The 21,845-nt window shown below is 43.3% G+C and overlaps 1 protein-coding gene across 5 annotated transcripts in view; it reads left to right on the top strand.

Annotated features, from left to right (window-relative positions):
- TNRC6B (trinucleotide repeat containing 6B) overlaps positions 1-21,845 on the top strand; it is a 302,194-nt gene that overhangs the window by 212,273 nt on the left and 68,076 nt on the right. For 3 of the 5 annotated variants that reach the window (XM_025398887.1, XM_025398886.1, XM_025398885.1), the window contains 3 exons: positions 4,661-4,682; positions 14,837-15,178; positions 17,385-19,733. In XM_025398887.1, coding sequence (XP_025254672.1) covers positions 4,661-4,682; positions 14,837-15,178; positions 17,385-19,733 — 2,713 coding nt within the window. The remainder of the gene's footprint in view (positions 1-4,660; positions 4,683-14,836; positions 15,179-17,384; positions 19,734-21,845) is intronic. The other 2 variants (XM_025398888.1, XM_025398889.1) reach the window with 1 other exon arrangement.

The raw sequence follows: 21,845 nt of genomic DNA, 5'->3' as shown, positions 1-21,845 counted from the left end.
GCCTGCCTCGGCCCCCCCAAAGTGCTGGGATTACAGGTGTGAGCCACTGCGCCTGGCCTGAATACCTGCTATCTCAGTAACGGTACTTGAGACATTAGTTTACTTAAAAGTTTTCATATTTGGAAGTGGGAGAAACTTCAAGGTCTGTATTTGTTACCATAAAGTAGATGTTAAATAATGCTATGGCTGATTTTTTGAAAACAACAGTAAACAATATTAGAAAGGCAAGAGAGTTTTCAAACTCTCAATTCTTGTTGTATTTCCTTATTTGTATATTAATTTAATCTACATTTTCTTAAGCCTATAGAATAACTTTTAAAAACTGGCTAGAGGTTGCCCCGGTGTTCTTTTGGTCCCCCCATGGTGCTGTGTCTACCTTCGGAGAATGACAAGTAGAAATCCCTCTCGGAAAGGATCTAGTGAGCCCACGTAGTGCTTTGGAGGATATGGCATTGTGTGGCTTTGAGGAATTGCTTAGAGAAAACAAGAGATGCTAAAAGAAAAAAGACAAAGGGCTGACGGCTGTCACCTGTCAGGTCTCAGGTGAGCGGTTTGTCCAGCAGAGTTGTCTAAGGCAGAGTGGTTAGAATGCACCTGCCTTCCCTGTTTGCTTCAGAGCATGCCTCTCTACCCTGTCCGTTGTCTGATCTTACCTGTTTCCCCACCTTACCATTCTTTTTGCATCTCTTAACTTGGGCTGTGGCTCAGCAGGGGTTGCTTTGGTGCCTTTTTTGGAGGCAAGGTGATTTTCTGTCAGGTATTGTCACTGCTATGTAAAGCATTTGCGAAGCAGGGCCTACTGTGGGACAGGTTTGAGGATCCCTGTGTTGGTGCTAGTTATCGAAGCTAAGTTTAGGGAGAAAGAAACTGTGACAAGGTTCAGAGGAAACTCTAGATTTAGAACAGAGTCAAGCCAATCAAACACAAGCCAGTATAACACTGCATGTTTTTCCAGCATTATTGGATATGGCGTTTCTCATAACTCAATTTTTTGAATTATTGAAATAATTCAAAAAATTGATGTGTGAGTATCAGCATAAGAAAAATTCTGAAAATAGTTTCTGAACTGGATTGCATATGTCCCTGCCATGTTAAATATATGAAATGTAATTTTATCTTTTCTTCATGACTTAATTAAGAGGAACATTCATTATTATTTGGTGCTATAATAGACCGCTGTGCTCTTGAAGATTTTGTCTGCTTTTAATTGTGTTTGTTTCTATTAATAGTGGTATATTCTCCATCACATCTTCATGCTGTCAGGGTACCTCCTTCTAATGTGTTGCTTCTCACCTGAGTTTGTTAGAATTGCCTAAAATTCTGGAGTGAAAAGTCTGAATAAAGAAGCCAGATTGCCTGGTGTGGTGGTTCGTGCCTGTAATGCCAACATGAAAACCCCATCTCTAACAAAAAAAAAAAAAGAAAAAAGTTAGCCAAGTGTGGTGGTGCACACCTGTGGTCCCAGCTACTTTGGAAGCTGAGGTAGAAGGATCACTTGAGCCCAGGAGGTGGAGGTTGCAATGAGTAGAGATTGCACCACTGCACCCCAGCCTGGGTGACAGAGTGAAATCTTGTGTCCAAAATAATAATAATAGTAATAATGGAAGTCAGATAACAGCCCAGAGACGATTTTGTACTTCCCTTTGGGTCCATGGCCACATGCCCTGTCACTGAGGTTGCAGTATGCAGCTCCACCAGCCGTGGGGTGTTCGTAGCATTGCCCCTGTGGTTTCTGGGCTCTTTTCCCTGTGCCTCGCACACATTGTGCCCTCCACCTCCAACTGGAGTGACGTGAGATTAAATCTCAGTGAAAGTTTGCTTTCCTTAGGACACTCACACATTTCGTCTACTAAGTTGTTACAAAAATCGGATTTTGCAGTCTCTGGAAATGAGTGGTTAATAGACTGGGTACCAAGGAACTTGAGCAAAGGCTGTTAACAAGAGGATGCCAAACAGAGTGATTTAGAGAGTATATATTCCTTCTTCATTTTTAACATACATAACAGTATTTTCTTAAACTACAAGTATCAATATCTAAAATGATTAATAAAATATGCCTCTGTAAACTTTCATTGGATTCCACAAAGAAAAATGATTTAAAATAAAGATGGTGTGAATGTAGTTGAGAGTGAATGAGATTATTTATGCCGAGAATGTAGTTTATGTAGCTGGATAATCTCTCCTGTGTGCTTTCATCTGCATTAAGAGCTGATTAAGAAGTGATGGCAAAGGGGAAAATCACCGTAAATAAAATTTCTAAGTGATTAATTTTATGAACAGTAAAAATTCTATCGTTTTTGCTCGAAAATGTTCCAGATCAGCTTGACACAGAATCTAGGCTGACGCAGGCTGATGCATGGCCTTTGATCTTGTTTTATTATACTGAACCATTGCATAATTTCAGAATTAAATTCTGATTTAGCAGTTTTAAGGAGAGCACAAAGCTTACCATGTGATTATCTTCGTGGTTTCCAACCTTATTGTAGAGACAACGCCTCAGCTAGGAGCCATAAAATGTGCTATGATGCAAAGAATCGTGGAGAACATGCCAGAGGTCTATCATGTGGTCAGTGGTTCATTCATTCAGTCCGCAAACATTTGTGGTGCCTCTTCTAAGGGCTTCCACATCTTTCATGCTGCTTTCCCCAGCGCTTTATGACCACCTCTTTGTGTCCATCTTCACTGTTTGACTGACTGTAAGTTTCTTGGTTTTATTCGTATTTGTATTGCCAGTAACTAGGGCAGTGCCTGGTGCAGAATAATCACTCAGAAATTGTTTAATAAGTGAATGGTCAAGAATGAAGGTGGAAACATAATTTTCTTGAAGAACTGACACTTACTTAAAGCTAAAACGAAGTTACTTCCACACAGAAAAGCATGAGCCTTTTCCAGTGTTCATTGGTTGTAGCAGTTGGCTCTTCCTGGAGCCATCACTGAGTAAACTGTTAGATATCCATTCATGAGAGAGGTGTCAAAGAAGGATTCCATTCACATTCATTTAGGCTGATGCTGCTAATTGTTTAGTGTTGGCAGAACACATGCTTTGATCGTCCAGCTTTTTGCCGTCTGGGGGACAGCTCTTAACAGAACCCACATGATAAGACATATTTGACATTATTTGGGTTTGTTGCTTACAATGGGAAGGCACTGACTTCCTGTATATGACTGATCTTCAAAATGGCATTCTAAGAAATAGTTACAATGGTATAAAACCTAAATTGCCTTTGGGAATTGGTAAGTGGCTGCACATCATTCATTCTTGGATAAGTGGAGATATAGAAAAATCATACAAGAATATTTTCAGTATAATTGAGCTCTGTAACAGTACTGGGAAACATTCACTTTTAAGACACTGGGTTCCACAAATTCACTGTAATAGAATTAGCTTGTCATTTAACACAGGAATGTAGGAAACACACCAGGATGTTCTATAGGCGGATCCTTTAACTCCTATTTAGAGTCTGATGATGTGTTGGGATCCATCACAAGGTGGGCTGGTCAGCTACAGGACCTTCCTTCCAAAGATGATTGTGTTTTCGTGAACCCCCATGGCCATAATCCAGTATGATTACCAGCCACAAATCATCAAACTTCTTCTTTGCTATATGAATATTTTTATGACAAAAGTCAGATAACCAAATAAAAATGCTTTAAAAGATGAACAGTTGGGAACATGAGTCAGAATCACCCATGATCTCAACAATTTAATGTAACCACTATTGCAATGATGGCATAGTTCCTTTTGGATGTTTTGCTTGTGCATCACCTTTTGTTTTATTGTTATAAATTAGATGCCCTCCTTTATTTTCCCCTCTTAAAAATATCAGAAGCAGTTTTCTATAAGGCTCCTAATCATCGTTTCCAAACTCTCTGAAGTCCATTACTATGTTCAGCCTGTCCAACCTTCTAGAGGTTAATCATTTCTGTAGACGTATTAGTTACTATATAAAGAAATACTTTTTTTAAACAAAGCACCCTTGATTTGTCCAAAATTTACATATTTCAGTCTTAGTGCTATACTTCATGCTATTTTATATAAATGTTGATAATAACAGCAAACATTTATTGAGCACTGCATAGCGTATCTGATTTAATCCTTATAGCAGTCCTTTGCAGGGATATACTATTATTATCTCTATTCAACAGATAATAGAAAACTGGGGATCTCATAGCCAAAAAGTGACAAGGTTTGGTTTTGAATCCTGCTTTCCGACCGTGATGTCTGGTGCCTCTGATGACGAGTCCCTGAAGTTTTGCTTTTTAGATTTGAGATCAAGTGTTTTGTGTCTATACTCATAGGGGAATCTTTTTGTGTCTATGGCTAATTTAGTTTCTGGGCCACATCCATGTGATTTTTCTCTAGTCATAGCAATCAAAATGCAAGTAGCATTCTCAGTACAGGGACCTCATCCTATAATGAGTGGAATGCTTTTTAGTTTTACTATTCTTCCTAATGGTGGTCATGTAAATTATAGCTGGACATATGGCCATAGTCTTTGGAAGGATGTCTGAACTGACTCCCAGCTCCTTTTTCTGGATTTCAGCTATGCCTGTGTGCCTGACAGCTTGGATTACTTGAGTTATCAGACTAAAGTAGTCTGAAAATACAGTACTGAATTAAAAAGCAAATCTCATTTACTTTTATCTGTTTATTTTGCAGGTCACGGAACAAAAAACCAAAGGTAAGGTTTTTTTTCTCTTTAAATTATTTAGAACCTTTTGTGTTTAGCTTTTACACTGTTGCTGACTCAGCCTCCAATCCAGTGAAAAGAGAGTGGGTGTAGAGTAATTAAGGTGGGTTGTTTGCAGTCACTGAAGAGCAGTAATGACAAATTGAAAATACTTGTATTAGTGTTTCTAGTTGGCCTTAAATTTTTTAGGAGTCAAAAGAGTAAATACCTTGTTTTAAAAAGTTTATTGGTCATGGCTGGGCACGGTGGCTCACACCTGTAATCCCAGCACTTTGGGAGTCTGGATTACCTGAGGTCAGGAGTTTGAGACCAACCTGGCCAACATGGCTGAGACCCTATGTCTACTAAAAATAAAAAATCAGCCAGACATGGTGGCTTATGCCTGTAATCGCAGCTCCTTGGGAGGCTGAGGCATGAGAATTGCTTGAACCCAGGAGGCGGAGGTTGCAGTGAGCCGGAGGTTGCCACTGCACTCCAGCCTGGGCAACAGAGCGAGACTCTATCTCAAAAAAAAAAAAGTATATGGGTCATGATTTTGAATTGAACCTTTTCAAAACTTTTTTTTAGAATAATAGCAAAAAACAAACACCAGCTTTTAATTTACAGATGCGAATTACAACGGTTTGTCAACCACCTTGACTGATAGCATGCATTGAGTCTGATAATGGAATATTGCACCTAGGATGTTTACTCTGCCTTCTAAGCTAAAACTTGGAATATGCTTTTTTAAAAGATAATATATTTTGAGTAGCTTAACTCTGTTAAAAAATGTTATAAACGGGAGCAGGTGCCCCTTGGGTCATTCTCAACCTAATAGTCTGTGTTGTTTTGGCTTCTTGCTCTGCTGTTAATTTTGATCATGTAGTTTTGTCTGGTGATGTTCACACTTTCTTTCATTTCCCCTTCAGAATGAGAGAGTTAATTCTTTGAGATAGCTCCTCTCCTTGCCCACTTAAATATGTGTTTCTCAATTAGGTATGCATAAGAATCATTTGCATAAAATCATCAAAATACACAGTCCCAGGCCATGGCCCTAGCAGATGTATTTTGAAAAGCTCTGCAGGTGACCCCAGTACATGTCCCTAGTTGAGAATCACTGCCTTAGATGAAGGGAATTAGATGTGACTGTGATGACTTGGAGAAGGACAAGGGTGATGGAGAGGTCAAGGCTTGATGGGAGGCCCTGTAATGATTGGTTTCTTCATTGTTTTGTTTTGTTTTGTTGGACTACCAGACCAAAGCCTGTCACACAATGATGAAAGAGTAATAAGACAGTGCTAATTTCTTAGGAAACTTAGTTATGGAAAATAAATTCTCATATAACTAGGCGTTACTATAATAAATTTCTAACCAAAAGACATTTCAAAGGAGAATGTAGTCTGGGAGTTTGTAGTGAAGTGTAAAAGAAACCATGATTATTAGTTCTAATTAATTGGTTACAGAGAATAGTATCTGCCCTTGTACATTTCCTCAGTTTCAGCCCAGAAGTAGGCTTTATTTTGGAAGGATCTTTGTAAATTACTTGTTTGAAATATAAATGATACTTTGCCATAGAAATAGTGTCATTCATGCTGGTACAGTGTCCATGCTTTCTAAACCAATATACTTTCTAGAAAAGGATTTGGGCACTTAAGTATTTATATTTGTAGGGCTTTTTGATGATTTATGGGGACAACAGATGAGAAAATTGGCATTTTTTTTCCTGGACAGTCTAGACTCTGGTTGCTGGAATGTGGTGGTTGGGTTCCTAGGCTGGCCACAAGACTGATGCTTGCAAAGCCAAGTGTTAGCTGTGAACTGAGCTGCTCTGTGTGATAAGTGGTGCTGGGAAACAGAAAATCTGTTAGGCATCTTTTCTTATAGAAAAAAAATTGGGAGGGATACCAGACCTGTTCTCAAACACATTCTTCTTTCCTCTACCAGTCTTAAAAATCAAGCTTTCCTTTCTACTCACTACCCAAAAAATTTTTTTTCCAATTGGGCGCTTTCTCATACCTACTGTGTCGTGGAATTTCAGTTTCACAGTCAACCTACTCTCCCTACCTCCCACCCCTCCAATCAAAAGATAACATAAAATAATCCTAAAGGGAGATGAGAGGCCATTTCAATCTCCTAAGGGATTTAATTGTTATAGAGCAAGTAAAAATACCAGTTGTCCCTGGGGTATGTTAAGAATGTAAACAGAGGGAGGGCCTGACCTTTCTAGTGTTGGGTCTAGGTTTACAGCCACATCTTCATCTTTACTCCCAGTAGCCCACCTTGGTACTCTAAGTCTCCTTCTTCTTCTCTTACCTCAGCTAACATGTCTGGGGGACATATTCCTCTTCCCAAAGATAGTGTCTTTCTCAGGCAATCTCCCCTTCATCTGAATCTATCCATCTTTCCCCAACAGTTGCTAGAAGCACAAAGAAAAGACCGTTGGTACCAAGTCCCTGGTTGTATAGAGGACCGAAGTGAGATTTTTCTGTATTTCAGAGTAGTAGTGCATTCATTATATATTCTTCCTGTATTCTCCACCATTAAAAAAAAATTGTGAAAATTCTGCAGAGGAATAGGATAGAGATTTCAAGTGGAGGTTATGTGAAGACATAGGCTAGAGCTGGCTTGCTACCTAGGTATCAAATAATAGAAAGCACGTAAGGTAGAAGCTAATATCCTCCTTCGTTGGATTTTAGAGTAGAACTGAAAGAGTTTGAGGAATTGATGTAATCATTCAGATTTAACAGGGATGAAGTTTAGGATTAAAAAGCCCAATTGTATAGACTATGTAATAGAGGAGGTTGGACATATAAATTTAGCCTTGTTAAAAAGATGTTAGGGGCCAGGCACCGTGATACAGGCCTGTAATCCCAGCTACTCAAGAGGCAGAGATAGGAGGATTGCTTGAGCCCAGGAGTTCAAGGCTGCAGTGAGCCATAATTGTGCCACTGTACTCCAGCCTGGGCAATGGAGCGAGACCCTGTCTCAATTGAAAACAAACAAAAAAAAAGATGTTAGAGTGATGGCTGGCTTTAATGAGAGTGTATCAGCATAAGATGACCTTAAACTGCATTAGTAGGCCGAGCGCGGTGGCTCACGCCTGTAATGCCAACACTTTGGGAGGCCGAGGCAGGTGGATCATAAGGTCAGGAGATGGAGACCTTCCTGGCTAACACAGTGAAACCCCATCTCTACTAAAAATACGAAAAATTAGCCAGGTGTGGTGGCGGGCGCCTGTAGTCCCAACTACTCGGGAGGCTGAGGCAGGAGAATCACTTCAACTCAGGAGGTTGAGGTTGCAGTGAGCCAAGATCATGCCATTGCACTCCAGTTGGGGCAACAGAGCAAGACTGTCTCAAAAGAAAAACAAAAAACAACAAAAAAACCCCTGCATTAATAGACATACACTATCCAGGAAGGGATTTACACTTCTTGCACCACACTATGAAAAGGAACAGAGAGCAACCTCCATGGACCATGTGGAGTTCAAGCCAGATTGGGCAAGGAATTTGTCAACTCAGAAAGGTTTAAACACCTGGGCTCGTTGAGCTCCCAGAGCAAGGCTTCCTGCTTGGGGAACCTCAGGTAACTGTCTTCAAAACTTTGAAGGACTCTAGTGCCTGACACTTAACAGTTCCTTGGTAGTTATCTGTTAGATATTTTGTTCAGTGAAGCTTATTCTTCAAATAGCACCAATGGTGAGTCAAAGCCAACAGGGAAAAGCTTCTAGCTCAGTAGAAGTTAAATTTTTTAGGTGTTGTCCTTTACCACTGGGACACAGCTGAGAGCAGCACCTTCTCCATCAGCATACCTGGGTTATGGGCCATCGCAGGACATTAGCTACCACTCTTTGTTTTGAGCCTATTTCAGAAGACATAGTACAGTGAGGACAGGATAACCTTGAGTCTACTCATTTATTACTATTGGAGGGGTCCCCTCCATTAAATAATTTATAAACTACTTACAGCACCCCTCACACCTTGTAGAAACACCTGTGTGTTCTAACACAGTGGTGGGAAGCCACTTGTTCAGAGATGAAACTGGCTGCCTCTGAGAGAGTGAATGAATGTGAGGTATTACAAGACATGTGGCTCCAATAAATTGGCACGAAAATAGTCCAAACAGGAGGTAATGAGGACTTGAACCTGATTAGGAGCAGTGATGGTAAAGGGGAAGGAAGGAATTGAGAGAGGCTTTAGTTTAACTTACTGTTGATTGGATAATGATAATGTGGGTGGGGGGCATTGAGAAGTCTAAGATACGAAGCAGGTTTCTGACTTGAGCAGCTGGTTGGGTGATAAGTTCATTCTTTGAGGGTGAAGAAATGGGATTGGGGCTAGGAAACAAGTTTGAGAGGAAGGGAAAGATGGTAAGTGGTAGTTAAAGCCTGAGCATGGAAGAATTTGTACTCAAGGAACTGAAATGTGGAAAGGGTGCAGGCCCTGTCGTCACATTGATTTTGTTTTGTTTTGTTTTTAAGCCACTACTTATGGCCAAATTCATTTGCTATTCGCCAGTCAAAAGCCAGCATTGCCATTATGACCGTGGACAAAATTGGCCTCGCTGCCTATTTTTGCACTGCCCATGAGCTGAGAATATTTTCTACGTTTTTTTAATTATTGGAGAAAAAATGGGGACAGTATTTCATGACATGTGAAAATGACAGGAAATTCATATTTCACTGTCGGTAAATAAAGTTTTATGGGAGCACAGCCACACTCATTTGTTTACACATTGTCTATGATGCTTTGGCCCCACAAGTGCAGAGTTGAGTTGTTGTGATGAAGGCCATATGGCCAGTAAACCCTAAAGTATTTACTATCTGGCTCTTTACAGAAAGTTTGCTGATCCCCCCGATCAAGAGTAGGAGAAGCCCACACAGAAAGAGGAAGGGAAAAGCTGAAGAGCTAGCTGGAGCATGTCTCACAGAAACAGGAGGGAGGGAATGATGAGTGGTGTCAGAAGCCACAGAAAAATCAAAGAAGAAAAGGTCTAAAGCGGGCTGGTTAGACTGGCAACCAAGATCACTAGTGACTTATGGGGAAAGAAGCTTGCAGGGAGATGTTTAAGGCAAAAGCCAGTGTGTGTTGGGTTGAGGAGGGAGTGGAAGGTAAAGAAATAGAGGCAGTGCTGAGAGGTTACTGAAAATTGTTCAGTACGCGTTGACCGCTCACTGCATGTCATCAGATTTAAAATGTTCAGCCTAGAATGTCTTTTCTAGGCCTTGTTTGTATTTTAGCTACTACTTTAAAAACATTTCTAGGTCATTCTTTTTTATGTTTGATACCATTGAGATAGTTAAAGGAAATAATAGTTTGTACTAGTTCTGTGCAGCTGCTGTGTTCAGAACCCTGCCTGGTTCGGAAGTTTCTTAAAGAGCCCTTTTATCCGAAAAAGTAGCATCTAATTGGAGTTTTCAGAAATAGGGGCAATTAGAAGTTTAAACTGTGAGATGCAAGAATGGAATAAGATAAATGGGATGAGGAAGGGGAGGAGATTCAATTCAATGGTTCTTAAAAGTAAATGAAGGGACAGGCACGGTAGCTCATGCCTTTTATCCCAGCACTCTGGGAGGCTGAGGCAGGTGGATCACCTGAGGTCAGTAGTTTGAGGCCAGCCTGGCAAACATGGTGAAATCCCGTCTCTACTAAGAATACAAAATTAGCCAGGTATGGTGACACACACCTGTAATCCCAGCTACTTGGGAGACTGAGGCAGGAGAATTGCTTGATCCTGAGAGGCAGAGGTTACAGAGAGCCGAGATCACGCCACTGTACTCCTGTACTCCAGTCTGGGCAACAAGAGTGAAACTCCGTCTCAAAAAAAAAAAAAGTAAATGAATGAACAGCCAGGTACGGTGGCTCACGCTTGTAATCCCAGCACTTTGGGAGGCCAAGGCAGGCAGATCACCTGAGGTCAGGAGTTCGAGACCAGCCTGGCCAACATAGTGAAACCCCGTCTCTGTTAAACATACAAAAATTAGCCAGGCATGGTGGTATACGCCTGTGATCCCAGCTACTCTGGAGGCTGAACCCAAGCGATTCTCCTGCCTCAGGAGGTGGAGGTTGCAGCAAACTGAGATCCTGCCACTCCACTCTACCCTGGGCAACAAAGCAAGACTCTTGTCTCAAAAAAAAAAAAAGTAAATGAATGGAAATTAGAAAATAAGATACATAGTTTCCCCCCACCCCCCACAATGTTTTTATTTCCCTATAGTACTGAGATCATGTTTAAGCCACAAACCTTTCCTCTGGAAATTAAGAAACTATGCCCTTACTTTGAACAGCTGATCTTTAGAAAAACTTGCACAACTTACAAATCCTTAAGATTCAGAAAAGAGACAGCCTGAAAAGTAACATGTTCAGACTTAACAATAGCTTCTCTTGCCCTTTATCTAACATTCTGGACCATGATGATGGGTGACACACATGGATTCTGATGTCTTAAGTTTGGACTTTGGGAGTCAATTTGGATCAGACCTCCCGCCTAAAAAGCTGCATTGCTCTCCAATTAGTGCCGGCAATTCTGGTTGGCCTTTAAAGGCTTAACGTTCTTGGATTCACAGAAAGGTGTGATTTTAAAAATAGAATAAGAATTCACTCAGGTGCTGAAACACAGTTTGCTATGACTAAGGTGGTGTCTTGGGCGTTTTCTGACAGTTTCCTGGAGGTTTTGTTTTTCTTCTGTTTATACTTTGACCTATTTGTACGTGATGTCCTGGAGTTTGAATGACTAATCTCCTGGGCCAGAGCACACTGTATTGGGAGGAAAGTGGTTGAGGTGTGTTCCCATTTTATAATGACTTTATCATTTACAATCCATTCTGTCTCTGATGTGGTGGGAAAGTGCCCTGAGGAACTTTTGCAAGGAATCTTACATGATACGTGATACCTACCAAATTTCTTCGGTTGAGACAGTGCTGTGAATGTTTTAAAGTGAGTCAAACTGAAGTTCAGCACTCAGTCCTGCAGGTCACTCTGTCTTGTCTTGTTTTTCTGGATTGAGTTAAAAGTGTGTAGTAGACCTGGTTAACTTATAATGAAGATTCTAGACCTTTTATAGAAGGGCAGCCTTACAGAAACATAGCTCTTTCCGTCCTAAAAACCAGTTTGGATGAATTTCTCTAGTCTCTGCCAACTTCTTGTTTATTCTCATAATAAGATAAAAGGGGATTGCGAATGCCCTATGCTATAGAATCCGCCAATAACAGATAGAAAATTAATATTAAATAATCTTCATTCATTCATTTACCAGTTATGTATCCATCTATTATAGGTCATGAATATTAGATAATGACTAATTTTATTTTCTTTCTTTCTTTTTTTTTTTTTTGAGACGGAGTCTTGCTCTGTGGCCCAGACTGGAGTGCAGTGACGGGATCTCGGCTTACTGCAAGCCCCGCCTCCCAGGTTCAAGCAATTCTCCTCAGCCTCCTGAGTAGCTGGGACTATAGGCGCACGCCACCACACCCAGCTAACTTTTGTATTTTTAGTAGAGGTGAGGTTTCACGATGTTGGCCAGGATGGTCTCAAACTCCTGACCTTGTGATCCACCTGCCTTGACCTCCCAAAGTGCTGGGATTACAGGCGTGAGCCACCGCGCCCAGCCGACTAGTTTTGTTTTCTTAAGTCACACATTTATTATGCTTATCAGATTTTGGATCCTGTGACCTCCACTCCCCCTCCCCTTACTGGGATGCCTGGTGCTGCCTTGTGATTGGCTGAAGTTAGACATGGGGTCGCCTGGAAGTTGCTGCAGGCACTTCCTGTCACCCACAGTGTGTTAATGTCCGGTAGTGGCATAGATTGGGCCGCCTGATTTCTGATGATGCTGTATCTCTCTTATAAAGGAGCCAGTTCAACAAGCGACATGCTGGCCCAGCATCATTTTAGCAGTCAAAGCAGCGTTACCCGCAGAGCTGGCCCTGACGTTACCCTGGGAGGCAGGGACTTGGGCCTCAGAATCATCTGAACTATCAGGCTTGATGATTATTTCTGTACGACTTCCAGCCTCTATTTGCCAGGCAGAGTTTATGGAGAGGGTAGTGATCTTCTGGCAGCATGTAGTGAGGGAGGTGCAGATCTCAGCCTTCTCTGTAGGTTCAAGGGGGAGAGCCAGAGGATCTGGCAGAGTGCAGCTTCATGGTTGCCCCGACATTCCCACACTGTATGCGGGCCATTTTTAAAATTGAGGTCAAAAAATTGAATTATTTAAAGTAAATAGAAAAACTATTTACATTTAACAAAAGCAAAAAGATTTGTAACATTTCTAGTATTTACACAGAGAGCGGTGCAAGTCTTTGAGTCCAGGTAGCTGTAGAAACCAAAACCAAGCTGAGTTTGTGATTTTCCAGACCTGGAGTTTCTTGTAAGAGTCTACTCTGTGCCATGCCCTAAGGAAAAAAGAAAAGATGAAAGATGGGTCCTTGCCCTCAGGAAGTCATGGCCTGGTGAGGGAGAAGGACTTGTAAGTGGAGAATTTCCGTGGCAGAGAGAGATGGGACTTATAAATGGAGAATTTCTGTGGTAGAGATAGATGGACTTTTGAATGGAGAATTTTCATGGTAGAGAGAGCGGGATGATGTGTTCCAGGAACACTTAGGAAGAATGTTTAGCTCACCTAGGCCGGGGACTTCAAGAAAGGTTACTCAGGGGTAGATCTTTTAAGAATGTGGATGAGGGCCGGGCGCGGTGGCTCACGCCTGTAATCCCAGCACTTTGGGAGGCCGAGGCGGGCGGATCACGAGGTCAGGAGATCGAGACCATCCTGGCGAACACGGTGAAACCCCATCTCTACTAAAAATACAAAGAAAATTAGCTGGGTGTCGTGGCAGGCGCCTGTAGTCCCAGCCTCTTGGGAGGCTGAGGCAGGAGAATGTTGTGAACCCGGAAGGCGGCAGAGCTTGCAGTGAGCCGAGATCCTGCCACTGCACTCCAACCTGGGTGACAGAACGAGACTCCGTCTCAAAAAAAAAAAAAAAAAAAAAAGAATGTGGTTGAAAGGAAGGGACCCTTGGACTGAGGCTTGAACCCTTTCCCAAGGACTTTGCCATGGACATTTAACTCTTCTAGGCAGCACTTCAGGGCATTAATTCCACTGTTGATTTAGGGGAGTGAATGATGATCGCTTCCATCTCCCCCTTAATTGATGGAATGTATTCCATGATCTTGCTGTGTTTGAATTCATGTCACTATCAGCCGCCACCTTCATCCTGCCTTCAGTAAACTGTGAAGAGATGGTGGAGAATTTGGAATAACTATGTCCCTTGAGAGTAGAGTGAAAGGAGAAGTTACTTTGTTAGAATTGGTACCATGTAAGCTTTCTTACAAATAATCTTAGCCAGGGTCTGGGTGTGGTGGCTCACACCTGTAATCCCAGCACTTTGGGAGGCCGAGGTGGGTAAATAGCTTGAGTTCAGGAGTTTGAGACCAGCCTAGGTAGGCAACATGGCGAAACCCTGTCTCTAGAAGAGGAAAAAAAAATTAGTTGGCATGGTGGTGTATGCCTATAGTCGCAGCTACGTAGGAGGCTGAGGTGGGAGGATCACTTGAGCCCTGGAGGTGGAAGTTGCATCAAGTCAAGATCACCGCACTCCAGCCCGAGTTATACAGCAAGACCCCATCTCAAAAAAAAAAAAAAAAATAGGCTGGGCGCAGTGGCTCATGCCTGTAATCCCAATACTTTGGGAGACCAAGGCAGGCGGATCACGAGGTCAGGAGTTTGAGACCAGCCTGGCCAACATAGTGAAACCTCGTCTCTACTAAAAATACAAAAAATTAGCTGGTTGTGATGGTGGGCGCCTGTAATCTGAGCTACTTGGGAGGCTGAGGCAGGAGAATCGCTTGAACCCGGGAGGCAGAGGTTGCAGTGAGCGGAGGTTGCACCACTGCACTCCGGCCTAGGCGACAATATGAGACTCCATCTCAAAAAAATAATAATAAAATAATAAAAAATAATAATAATCTTGGCCAGGCGCAGTGCCTCACTCTTGTAATCCTAGCACTTTGGAAAGCCAAGGTGGGAGAATCCCTTGAGCCCAAGTTCGAGACCAGCGTGGGCAACATGGCAAGACTCCATCTCTCAATAAAATAATAAAATTATTTAAAGTTTTAGAAAAAATGTATTTGATGTATTTCAAAGACTGTTTCCCAACCCCTCTCTTTTAGTGCCCGAAGTGACGAAACCAAGTTTAAGCCAACCAACGGCCGCCAGCCCAATTGGCAGCTCTCCATCGCCACCAGTCAATGGTGGCAACAATGCCAAAAGGGTGGCAGTGCCGAACGGACAACCGCCAAGCGCCGCCCGCTACATGCCTCGGGAGGTGCCGCCGCGATTCCGTTGCCAGCAGGACCACAAAGTGTTACTAAAACGTGGGCAGCCCCCTCCACCGTCCTGCATGCTCCTTGGGGGTGGGGCAGGGCCTCCTCCCTGCGCAGCACCTGGAGCAAACCCAAACAACGCACAAGTGACAGGAGCGCTGCTGCAGAGTGAGAGTGGGACTGCGCCAGGTAAGGCACGCTGTGAATCGAATGCATGGCAGCTTGACAGACAGAGAGCACTTTGTTTGCATTGCTTAATGTAAAGTCCAGGAGAGCCATTAATTGTATAAACCACTGGGGTTAGTCAAAAGATGAGAGAGGATCCTAGTATGTGATGTGTATTGGTGATTCTTGGAACTGAGGGTTAGTGTTCCATAAGTGTGTGCTCTTGGCATGAGGGCTGTTTTAGCTGTTGATGCTCATTATTTTGGGGGCCTTTTTTCCTTCTCAGACCAGAGTGTTATAAATTTGAACCTCCACAGTTCCACTGTCATATGTGTTCAGGGCATAATTGGACACGGGGCTTGTGTGAAGGCGAATCTTTAGATGCCTGTGTTATGTTTCCAGAATGCTAGGAGGATAGAGAAAATGATTTGCTACATTGCAATATAGAATCTTGGGAGGATTCTAAAATAATACTATTCTATAGCTTTTTAATTAGATTTTTAAAATCAGTATTTCTTTTGAGGGCCCTGAATTTTGAGCTTTGTTAAAAACTGTATGTAGAAATAAGAGAGATTTAGCTGAAGGGTTCTACTAGAAGTTTTGAGAGTTTTTAACAGATGAATACTAAGTCAACTATCAGCTAAGAAATTCTAAATATCTTTTAAAGTTTATTAACAGATTTCAACTTAAAATGTCTTTTGGGGTGATATTAAAATTCAGAGCTTGAATACCGTTAAGCATTGGCAAAGACAATGAATTGATTGATGGTTGTCACCAGTAGGATGCTTTATTGGAGTTCTGAGTTTGAACAAATAATTGCCTAGAAAATTCGGTCACCACCTTGTTGTGTGCAGAGTAAGGATGGAAAGAAACCTCGTGGTGACACAGACTTCCTGCAGAGATAAGCCCTACCCATGGCCTTTCCTTCCTGGCCTCTCCTAACCAGCTGCAAAAGGAAGCATGTGAGGGGGCGGGCCCTGTTGGGCAGAGTTTCTGCAGCCCAGTGTAGCCAGGCCTAGGTGGAGACATGGGGCCAGTGTGAGTCAGAGTGCACATTATTAAAACCAAGGAGGCCCCTAAATTTCAAGAGTTTGGGATTCTACGCTTTTTATTTTTCTATGCCTCTGTATAGTACTTTGCAACTTCAAATTGATTAAAAGCTGCCTGGTTAAAGAAGCCAAAGTAAATCGAGAAGAAATGATCTCATTAAAAACATTTTTTCCCACCAAATATGGTAAATTCCACCAAAATATATGGTGAGCCAGCCTCATTTATCAGATTAAGTTCCTTGGGGTTGTGAACTCTGCTTAATTCATACTCGTGTGACACCCCCCCACCCCGGGCACCGAGCTCAGTGGCTCAGCGGGCATCCATCATTCAACAGATGCTTACTCAGCAGCATTGTGCTGGCTGCTGCGTGGAATTCTAACGTTAGCAAGTTAGAGTCTCTGCCTCAAAGATGCTAACATGGGGAAGGAAAGTTGTGAACATGGTGCCGCAGTGCTGAGCAAAATGGCTCTAGACAGGGAAAGATTATTTTCAGGTGATGAGCTTGAAAACAGCTTGGTAGATGAAATGACACTTGAATTGGGCCCAGAAGGATGAGTAAATTTCACTGTGTGAATTCAGCAGGAAAACACAGTAGGTGCCAACGTGGAATGGTGCCAGAGTGAGAAGGCATGAGTTGTGGAATGTCAAGTAGTGTGGAATATTAACATCTACATAGGAAGCAGGAGAAGATAAGACTAGAAAAGTTGGTTGGTCCCAGGTCATGGAGCATCTTGATGACATTCGAGGCCAAGGAATTCAGCTTTATTCTTGTGCACTAAGGAACTGTTGAAGGTTCTCCATACAGCAGTGATGTAATCGAAGGTGTGCTTTAGAAAGATTGCTCCAGCCAGGGGTGTTTAGAGTGGACTGGAGATACAGAGCAGGTTTAGAGTGTCATTGCTACTGCCTTGTCCCAAAATACAAGAAGGCCCTTCTCTGTCAACAGGAACGGCAAAGGGTGTAGTTTTGAGAGAGATGAAGTGAGACGTAGCCGGTATAACACAAGGCAAATGGAAAAGAAGAGATGACTAAGACAGTTGTGATACAAGCAACTGGATTGAGAGAAACTGGCATGTGATTAGCTCTCCTAAGGGCAGAGCTCAAAGGAGAGCCCCTTTGAGGGATTAATGGGTAATGAATGCATGTGAAGCTCTGATTAATAAGATGATCTCTTCCCCAGACTCAACCCTTGGAGGTGCTGCTGCTTCAAATTATGCAAATTCCACTTGGGGCTCGGGAGCCTCCTCCAACAACGGCACCTCCCCCAACCCAATTCACATCTGGGACAAGGTGATTGTAGACGGGTCTGACATGGAAGAGTGGCCTTGTATTGCCAGCAAAGACACTGAATCTTCTTCCGAAAACACCACCGATAACAACAGTGCCTCGAACCCTGGCTCTGAGAAGAGCACTCTGCCAGGAAGCACCACTAGTAACAAAGGAAAAGGGAGCCAGTGCCAGTCTGCAAGTTCTGGGAACGAATGTAATCTTGGGGTCTGGAAATCTGACCCTAAGGCTAAATCTGTTCAATCTTCCAACTCAACTACAGAGAACAACAATGGACTAGGAAATTGGAGGAATGTGAGTGGTCAGGATAGAATTGGACCTGGCTCTGGCTTCAGCAACTTTAACCCAAATAGCAACCCATCTGCCTGGCCAGCACTGGTCCAAGAAGGAACTTCTAGGAAAGGGGCATTGGAAGCAGAGAATAGTAATTCCAGTGCACAGGTTAGCACAGTAGGTCAGACATCCAGGGAACAGCAGTCAAAGATGGAAAATGCGGGTGTTAATTTTGTTGTCTCTGGCAGAGAACAGGCTCAAATTCATAACACTGATGGACCAAAAAATGGAAACACTAACTCCTTGAACTTAAGTTCACCAAACCCCATGGAGAATAAGGGAATGCCCTTCGGAATGGGCTTGGGGAACACCTCCAGGAGCACTGATGCCCCTTCACAAAGCACTGGAGATCGAAAGACTGGGAGTGTTGGATCTTGGGGTGCAGCTAGGGGGCCTTCTGGAACTGACACAGTCTCTGGACAAAGCAATTCTGGAAACAATGGGAACAATGGAAAAGAGAGAGAGGACTCCTGGAAAGGAGCTTCTGTTCAGAAATCAACTGGGTCAAAAAATGACTCTTGGGACAACAATAACAGGTCTACGGGTGGGTCCTGGAACTTTGGCCCCCAGGACTCTAATGACAACAAATGGGGTGAAGGGAACAAAATGACATCTGGGGTCTCTCAGGGAGAATGGAAACAGCCGACTGGGTCTGATGAGTTGAAAATTGGAGAATGGAGTGGTCCAAACCAACCAAATTCTAGCACTGGAGCATGGGACAATCAAAAGGGCCACCCCCTCCCTGAAAACCAAGGCAATGCCCAGGCTCCCTGTTGGGGAAGATCTTCCAGCTCCACAGGAAGTGAAGTTGGAGGTCAAAGCACTGGAAGCAACCACAAAGCAGGAAGTAGCGACAGTCATAACTCTGGCCGTCGGTCGTACAGGCCCACACATCCTGACTGTCAGGCTGTCTTGCAGACTCTTTTGAGCCGAACTGATTTGGACCCCAGGGTGCTCTCAAACACTGGCTGGGGCCAAACTCAAATTAAGCAGGACACAGTGTGGGACATTGAAGAGGTGCCAAGGCCTGAGGGGAAATCTGACAAAGGAACTGAGGGGTGGGAGAGCGCTGCCACACAGACCAAGAACTCAGGGGGCTGGGGAGATGCACCCAGCCAAAGCAATCAAATGAAGTCTGGATGGGGGGAGCTCTCAGCCTCTACAGAGTGGAAAGACCCCAAGAACACAGGAGGCTGGAATGACTACAAGAACAACAACTCTTCCAACTGGGGAGGAGGACGGCCTGATGAAAAGACACCTTCCTCTTGGAATGAGAATCCCAGCAAGGATCAGGGGTGGGGAGGTGGACGCCAGCCCAATCAAGGATGGTCTTCTGGGAAGAACGGTTGGGGAGAGGAAGTCGATCAGACGAAAAACAGCAGTTGGGAAAGTTCTGCAAGTAAACCTGTGTCTGGGTGGGGTGAAGGAGGGCAGAATGAAATCGGAACCTGGGGCAATGGTGGCAATGCAAGCCTAGCTTCAAAAGGTGGGTGGGAGGATTGCAAAAGATCCCCAGCATGGAATGAGACAGGCCGACAGCCCAATTCCTGGAATAAACAACACCAACAGCAGCAGCCCCCACAGCAGCCACCGCCACCACAACCAGAGGCTTCTGGTTCGTGGGGAGGCCCACCCCCACCACCTCCAGGCAACGTTCGACCTTCCAGTTCCAGCTGGAGCAGCGGGCCACAGCCTGCAACCCCTAAGGATGAGGAACCCAGTGGTTGGGAAGAGCCATCCCCACAGTCAATTAGTCGGAAAATGGACATTGATGATGGCACTTCAGCGTGGGGAGACCCTAACAGTTACAACTACAAGAATGTGAATCTGTGGGATAAGAATTCCCAAGGGGGCCCGGCACCTCGAGAACCAAACCTGCCCACCCCAATGACCGGTAAATCGGCATCAGGTAAGCAGTGGCTTTTTCTTGCAGCTTTTGATGAAGAAAAGAAATCCTAGACCAAGGCATTTTTATTAGGTGAATTTATTCAATTTAGTTTTGTTCTGAGACGCTTTCCTACAGTTCCTACTCTGTTGCTGACAGAACCTCTTTTTATAAAATGCTAGTGATGGCAGATGCTGGTAGTACATTTTAATGTTCTTTCTTGGCAAAAGGAAAAGATGACAACCCTGTGTTAGTCCCCAAAATTATTTTTCTGTAATTGTATTGGTCTGCAGAATCCAAAAGACATATCTTGCCAAACAAACTATGTTCTAGATTTTAAAATAAAGAATTAAAGTAGTAGCAGAAATAGACCTGATTTCCATTCTGGTTCTACCCGTGGACACATCTCTGCTTCTCTTTCCCCAGCAAAGGGAAATATCCTGTGTTTTTCCAGAGGCCATCATGATGCTGAAGCAAAGCTGGTATCTGGAAGGTTTCTGTCTCTTTCCAGATGATTTTTAGTGATTACCTCTGGAATGGGAGTACTTTGTATAAGAGATTGTTATTGTTATCTCAGGCCTAGTGAGATGGCTCACACCTGTAATCCCAGCACTATGGGAGACTGGGGCAGGAGGATCCCTTGAGCCCAGGAGTTTGAGACCAGCCTGGGCAACCTAGAGAGACTTCAGTCTCCAAAAAATATTTTTTAAAAATTAGACAGGTGTGGTACATGTGCCTATAGTCCCACCTACTCTAGAGACTGAGGTGAGAGGATCGCCTAAGCCCTGGAGATGGGAGGCTGTAGGGAGCTATGATCTCACTACTGCACTCCAGCTTGGGTGACAGAGTGAGACCCTGTCACAAAAAAAAAAAGAGAGAGAGAGAGAGAGATTGTTAGGATAATCAGTTGCCCAGAATTAAACTTTCTTCCATCACTATTTGAATAGGAAACATCATACCTGGTAAAAGTAGCAATGGTAATGCCATTCTTAGTTTGTCATTGTCAACTTGAATGTCCCTATAAAGCATATAGTTCAACAAATTAAGGGGGATGCACCTTTTAGTCTTTTTTTAGTTAATCATAATATTAAGATTCAGTTTTCTTTTTTTTTTTCTTTTTTTGAGACAGAATCTCGCTCTGTTGACCAGGCTGGAGTGCAGTGGCACGATCTCGACTCACTATAACCTCCGCCTCCCAAGTTCAAGTGATTCTCATGCCTGCCGCCATGCCCAGCTAATGTTTGTATTTTTAGTAGAGACAGAATTTCACCTTGTTGGCCAGGCTGGTTTCGAACTCCTGACCTCAGGTGATCCACCTGCCTCAGCCTCCCAAAGTGCTGGGATTACAGGCATGACCACCGCTCCCAGCCAAGAATCAGTTTTCTCAGAGTATACCTCTAGTGTTCAGCTAATCCATTTGTGGCCACTTAGAAAAATGATTACTTTTAACTCATTCTTTTTTCAAGTATTGAAAAGAATGAGGAAGGAAATGAAGATTTCTCGCTTGCTCCCCATCCAGAATAAAACCTGCTAAAATTTTTAAAAACTTTATCCACATAGCAAAAACCTTCAAACTGTGTGGAAAAGCAAAAGATAATCAATAAAAGAATCTTAACCCCTAGGGTCTCTTCCCACAGGTTATCTCTTAGAAGTTTGTGCTTCATTCAGAACTTTTATAGAGAAGGGATTGTACTTTGTATACTGTTCTTCACCTTGCTTTTCTCGTTATACTTATAGCTTTCAATTTTAGCACATAGTCTGCTGTTTAATTGCTTCATATACAGTATTTCTGTTTTTTGAGATGGAGTCTCACTCTGTCTCCCAGGCTGGAGTTCAGTGGCACAATCTCAGCTCACTGCAACTCCACCTCCTGGGTTCAAGTGAGCCTCCTTCTCAGCTTCCCAAATAGCTGGGATTACAGGCATGCGCCACCAAGCCCAGCTAATTTTTGTATTTTTTGGTAGAGACGGGGTTTCGCCATGTTGGTCAGACTGGTCTTGAACTCCTGACCTCAGGAGATCCACCCGCCTCGGCCTCCCAGAGTGCTGGGATAACAGGCATGAGCAACCGCACCCGGCCTTTACCCAGTATTTCTTTTACGGGTGACCCACAGTTGGTCTAACCAGTCCGCTTGTG

This window comes from Theropithecus gelada, chromosome 10 (genome assembly GCF_003255815.1).
Source record: "Theropithecus gelada isolate Dixy chromosome 10, Tgel_1.0, whole genome shotgun sequence".
NCBI lineage: Eukaryota > Metazoa > Chordata > Mammalia > Primates > Cercopithecidae > Theropithecus > Theropithecus gelada.
Note: the sequence above shows the minus strand (reverse complement) of the source record. Positions and strands in the feature narration are given on the sequence as shown.